The sequence below is a fragment of the Neofelis nebulosa genome, chromosome 10, assembly GCF_028018385.1.
Source record: "Neofelis nebulosa isolate mNeoNeb1 chromosome 10, mNeoNeb1.pri, whole genome shotgun sequence".
In the NCBI taxonomy this organism is placed as follows: Eukaryota; Metazoa; Chordata; class Mammalia; order Carnivora; family Felidae; genus Neofelis; species Neofelis nebulosa.
The window spans coordinates 100,856,657-100,862,907 of NC_080791.1; the positions used below are offsets into that span (position 1 = coordinate 100,856,657).

General features: G+C 38.5%; 1 protein-coding gene across 1 annotated transcript; it reads left to right on the top strand.

The window, feature by feature from the left end:
• Positions 1-1,079: 1,079 nt before the first annotated feature.
• Positions 1,080-5,733, top strand: LOC131488799 (olfactory receptor 4P4-like). Its single transcript, XM_058690635.1, has 2 exons — positions 1,080-1,171; positions 4,757-5,733. The coding sequence occupies exons 1-2, from the start codon at positions 1,132-1,134 to the stop codon at positions 5,731-5,733; spliced, it is 1,017 nt and encodes a 338-aa protein (XP_058546618.1). The 5' UTR covers positions 1,080-1,131.
• Positions 5,734-6,251: the final 518 nt, after the last annotated feature.

Sequence of the window (6,251 nt, forward strand, 5' to 3'; positions counted from 1 at the left end):
CATTTTTTGCGTGAGGAAACTTTACATGAATGGTAGAGAGAGACTGTCTGGTTTCAGTGCCTGCAGATGAGACTGAGTCTGAACGACATGTGAAGAGTCAGTGAGCACAGAAAGAACCAGATGTTAAACACAATGAAAGCTCTGTGGTTCTTTGCTCCCTTCCTCTGATTGTCCCATATCATGTTTGCTTTTCCTCCTTGCCAAGTTATGAGGAAGAGATGTTTACTCTTATCTTTTCTTTTGTCTTCCATTTTTCAACATGTATGTCATCAATGGTAACCTCATACCAAGTACGATATCACAAGTCATTGATTTTATTTATCCATCTGCTCCGCACACCAAGGATCTTGATAATCCCCGCAAAAAGACTGTAAGCGGCCATCTTTGGTTCTCCTTGTCCTACTTCATCTCAGATTTTCCAGAAAGAGAACCTGATCCTATTACAGCCCAAAATTTCCCTCCTATTCCTCAGAAATTTGGAAGAACACAGGGCAGCCAGGGTTTCACAAATTGCTTTGACTGTAGCCTTTTTGGGCGTGCAGGGGAAACGGGCCAAGTTATTTTCCAAAGAGGCAAATATGGAAAGTTCATTCTCAAGAGCACCAAGCACATTACTATCGATGGTGGCTTTGGCAGCACTTGGGCTAACATCTGTCTAGAAATGCCTTTGGGAATATAATGACACAGAGCTTTCAAAGACCTATTAATTCTTGCCATGTCAGTTTGTATTCTGTTCCTCTGAACCAGACTGTCCTCGGGTGTAGACATAAAATAAATGCACGATTCCTAGGACCTAAATACTTGTGTTAGCTTTTGCAGGAATATAAAAATACACGTTGCTTATTTTTTCTTCCGAGCTCTTACTAAGAAGTTAAATCAGACTTCAATATTCCTGCTTTTCTGGGGGCTGAAGATCCACTTCTTCATCACTTCGTCTTAGTGAATGTTTGAAGTCCGCTTCCCTGGTAGACTGTAGAAGGTTTGAGACATGTTGAAATTTTCCAGATATTTGCAGAGAATTAACCTGAATGTGTTCGAATTATGGGTTTGTAAAGTCTCTGCAATGTATTCCAGATTTCGGTGCTAGAGACGAACTGGCAGAGTGAGTGTCCGAGGACAGAATGCTTCCTGATGCATGCCCAAGCTAACCCGACAGCCACTCCATCTCATGGTTAGTGAATTATCCTTGTCACCTTGGTTTGGGAAGGGTCCAACAACACATGTGCTAGGCTAATTGTGTGTGCGTATGTGTGTGTGAGACAGAGAGAGAGAGAGAGAGAGAGAGAGAGAGAGTGTGTTTTTAAGTATTTTGTTTGTTTCTTTTGTTTTTTTGAGAAAGAGGGAGTGGGGGCATCAGAGAGGCAGAGAGAGAGGGAGAATCTCAAGCTGACAGCACAGAGCCCAACGCGGGGCTCAAACTCACGACACTGAGATCACGACCTGAGCTGAAATCAAGAGTCAGACACTTAACTGACTGAGCCACCCAGGTGCCCCGATTATGTGTACTTTGTGTTTATTGTATATAATTTCATTTGAGGGCTATAACTTCTTTTGCAGCATAGGATAATTAGATTACGATAACAATGTTTTGGCATCCTTTAGTTTCAATTGCGCATTACCTACAAGCAAAATTCCCTTTCTGGGGAACAGGAGTAGAGCTAGATGAAGCATTTTCAAGTGGGCAGTGAATTTCATCGTGTCCCCAATTCTTGTTTAACGGCATCCTTCATATTACTATTAAGAAACAGACCAGCTTATACTTGAATATGTACAATAACAAATTGTTTTCTTTTATTTCAAAACATCTGCCCTCCTAAAATAGTTTTATCTGAGTCAACTATGGTAAGTTTATCTACATTCTGTTACACTAAGAGAAGATTTGAACGTATGATAGTAACTTGGAGTTACGTATAAGACCTTCTATTCCTTTATGGACAGCATGATCCACAAAGTACACATAATTTGGATTCAATAATACCAAAAAATACAGTAATCGTTTGAGTACACTTTTAGACAAACATGCTAATTGTAACATGCTAATAATGTAACAAATTGTTGTTTACCTGATCATACTTGTCAAATCCATGTTATGTATCTTCTTTATTTCCTTACTTTTTCTGCTGGTCGAATGTGTGTGCATGACAATCTGTGGTTCTAACCTAGTCAATCGCTCGGAGAGGAAAAACAGTGAGAGAAAAATGTTTTGAACCACATGTGTCTTGGGCTATTTCATATCACCTCATGTATTCCTCATCAAAATGCTGAATTTTGTAATGATATGTCAGTTGTAAAATGAGTGCGATGATGCTTAAAGAGATTAAAGAATTCACTCAAGGATTGCCCTGGTCAGTTTGAGATTCCAACACTTTCTATGTTGCTCCTGTTTCGGCCACTTGTTCAGTGGTTGCCCGAAGTCCTTTATTTATCCATTGTGATTTCAGTTTTCCCATAGGAGGGTTCCTTAGTATCGCTATATTGTTTGATGATAGTAATTCTCCTCAACTGATTTTTTCCCCTCTTCGCTTTCACCCCTGCTAACAGCATTGATCATACAGCATGGGCAGGGTTGCGAGCTATTATAGATTAAATTCCAATAATGATCTAGAAAACAAGCAGGCATTTTTTTAGTTTATTTATTTATTTAGAGAGCCTGCACAAGTAGAGGAGGGAGAGAGAGAGAGAGAGGGAGAGAGAGAGAGAGAAAGAGAGAATCTGAAGCAAGCTCCAGGTTCCCAGCTGTCAGCACAGAGCCTGATGTGGGGCTCGAACTCACAAACCATGAGATCACGACCTGAGCTGAAGTCGGACACTTAAGTGACTGAGCCACTCAGGTGCCCCAGAAAAGAAGGAGCAATCTTGATGAGGAATTTGCATTTTTGTAAGGCTGAAGGCAAAGAATTTCGAATGTTTTAGAATCAGAGAATTCTAGAATACATATCTATCTTAAATATTCCCTATCTCTTTACTTACAGAAATACTGGAAAGACACATGGGGTATCTGTGAACCCATCATCTTGCATATTTTTTTCTACTCCGATGAGGAATCAAAACAGTCTTTTCACTGCTGCCCTTCATGGCACCTCTCAGCACTCTGCCTTGGAACATAACCCCAGATTGAGGAAGAAGCAGGATTTCTGTCTTTTAACATTCATAGTGTATTACTTTTCAAACCTGAGAAATTACTTAGGTTCTCTCGAAGTTTCTTCTATCTAGAATCAGAGATTTGAATGGGTCAAGTGATTTCCATATGTATATTGCTCAGTCTACTGAAATAATGGTTGCCTGTAAATCAATTCGTTTTATATCAAGAAGTGTATCTGAAAATTAACATTATTTCTACCTAGTATCAGAGGCAACAGGTAGAAGGTGGGCCAATGCCCCTCACATCCTAAAACTTTTCAGTACTCCTTAGTGACTGCTAACTTCCGGACACTGTAACAATAGTTATTTTACTTTGTTATATCAAGGGGTATAGAGATTCCTTGTTAGTGAGTCTGAAAGCAAAGTAGGAACAAACCGAAAATTTATACTTTTAGGAATGCAGAATTTTGACTAGTAATTTAAAATAGAATGGATGTCTTACAGTACGGGCCATTTTAAAAATGCCGTAACTGTCAACCGTTGGCCATCTAAAATCTTCTCAAAGACTATGAATAACGTAGATATTAAATTTGTGAGTCCCTAGAGATGATAGTTTCTTTTTTTAATGTTTATTAATTTTGGAGAGAGTGACAGAGCATGAGCAGAGGAGGGGCAGAGAAAGAGGGAGACACAAAATGCGAAGCAGGCTCCAGGCTCTGAGCTGTCAGCACAGAGCCCGATGCAGGGCTCAAACTCACGAACTGTGAGATTATGACCTGAGCTGAAGCCAGACACATAACTGACTGAGCCACCCGGGCGCCCCAAGAGAGACAGAATTTTAAGCAGGCTCCACACTCAGCATGGAGCCCGCTGTGGGGCTTGATCCCATGACCCTGGGATCATGACCTTAGTTGAAATCAAGAGTTGGGTGCTCAACCCACTGAGCCATGCGGATGATATGACAGTATATATTTTTGAAATTGTATTTAACTCATAAAATATAAAAATGATAAAGGAATAGATTTCCTGAGTATTTTTCAAAATTCCAGTCATAAATTGACATCTTCCTTTTGCTGTATAGTTTTCAAACACTCTTTGTTTTTTAATGTAAGAGCAATTCCATTTGTTTAACATGACCCATTGACAACGTTTGGCCAAAAAACAATGTGTAGTATGCTTTACACAAATTAAACTCCAGGAGTTCAAACTGGATGTTTAAACAAATGTGAATCTCTTTGGGATTCATTTCCAGAAAATTAAAGAAATGTACTCAGATAATTTTTAAAGAAGGAAAGATGATTTTATCCGTAAGTTACGAGAATTGAGAAATATGGGAGATTTTTTTTTTGTTTTACGTCAATGCGACTAAATAATATCATTAGCAGTTCTTTATCTAAGTATACAATTAATGGTATTAATGCTTTATTTTCCAAATAGCATTTAAATATTTAAGACAACTGCTAGTAATATTGGGTAAAATATATAATTATTCTCATTATTGTCATTACAAAATTATTTCATGACACATTTATAAAAGACAGCATTAAAAAGGTAGCCTAATTCAAGAAATCAATTGTTATCAACTCCATTTATGTCAGCATGTATTTTAATAAATTTTGTATTATCGTGTTCATACAGTTAATTCTCACCTCCAATTATGTTCTCGTTCTTTCAGAAACAGAAGTCCTTGTGAAAGCATACACCAAACTCAAATATATGAAAAGCCAGAGAAACATCTCAGAATTCATTCTTCTGGGACTTTCCTACGACGAGAACATACAAGTATTTTGCTTTGTCCTCTTCTTAGTCTGTTACGTCGCCTTGTTGGCAGGAAACCTGCTGATCCTCGTCTCCATTCGATGCAGCCCTCTTTTTCACCAACCCATGTACTATTTCCTCAGCCACTTATCCTTAATAGACATCTGCTATACCTCTACTGTTACACCCAAGTTAATTGCTGACCTGCTGGTGGAAAGAAAAACCATTTCCTATAGGAGCTGCATGTTACAGGTGTTTACAATGCACTTCTTTGGAGGCACCGAGATCTTCGTTCTTACCGCCATGGCCTTTGATCGCTATGCTGCCATCTGCAAACCTCTCCACTACGTGATTGTCATGAACAGGACAAGATGCAATCTGCTAGTCGTAGCTGCCTGGGCTGGTGGGGCCGTCCATGCCTTCCCTCTCTTTTCTACCGCGATTGGTTTGCCCTTCTGTGGTCCTAATGAAATTGATCACTACTTTTGTGATATTTTTCCTTTGCTAAAAGTTGCCTGCACCGACACCTACGTCACTGGTATCCTTGTGATTGCCTTTTCAGGTCTGGTCGCCTTAGTCACCTTTATTGTTTTATTTGTGTCTTATGGTATTATCTTATTCACTTTAAGAAATCTCTCAGCTGAGGGAAGACGCAAAGCCCTCTCCACCTGTTGGTCTCATATCACTGTGGTCGTCTTATTTTTTGGACCAGTAATCTTTATCTACCTTAGGCCACCTACTACTTTTCCTGAGGACAAAATATTTGCTCTATTTTACACGATCATTGCTCCTATGTTCAATCCCTTAATCTACACTCTGAGAAACTCAGAGATGAAAAACATGATGAGGAAAGTTTGGTGTCACACATTATTTTCAAAGGAAACACACAATTAACGTGAAGAAGCTTCTTGGCTACGCAACTTTGAGAAACGAAAGGGGGAGGTGTGAATGAAAAAGGTGGGGACTATCTCATAGATTTTGTAAACCATCACTCTTGTGAATGGAATGAATGAAAGCAATGGGACTAAAGTTTAAAGTAATCACTAAGCACATATTAATTCTTGCATGCCAAAATTAATTGGCAACTAAGTTAGTTTTATGGTGTATATGTAGGGTAACCTACATGAAAAAAACAATTGGGTCAAAGCAAATACACCAGTGGTATATTGATTAGTGAATTATAATGGAAAATATTTTAATGATAATTTTATTAAAACTTCAGATGTAGAAGCCAGACCACACAATGACAGACATTCTTGGGTAGTTCAGAAGTTGAAATCCAAAAAATAAGGCTATAATCTAAAATTAAATGAATTAACTTAAATTTCATGTACAACATGCATATATACAGCCTCTAGTTCATGTAGAAATCAGTTGTGCAAACAAATAAATATTTAGAGTAGAATCTGCTT

Coding starts and splice junctions, on each gene's coding strand:
- LOC131488799 (XM_058690635.1), top strand. CDS start 1,132: ATGCATGCCCAAGCTAACCCGACAGCCACTCCATCTCATG. Junction 1,172..4,756: donor GACAGCCACTCCATCTCATG/GTTAGTGAATTA, acceptor TCGTTCTTTCAG/AAACAGAAGTCCTTGTGAAA.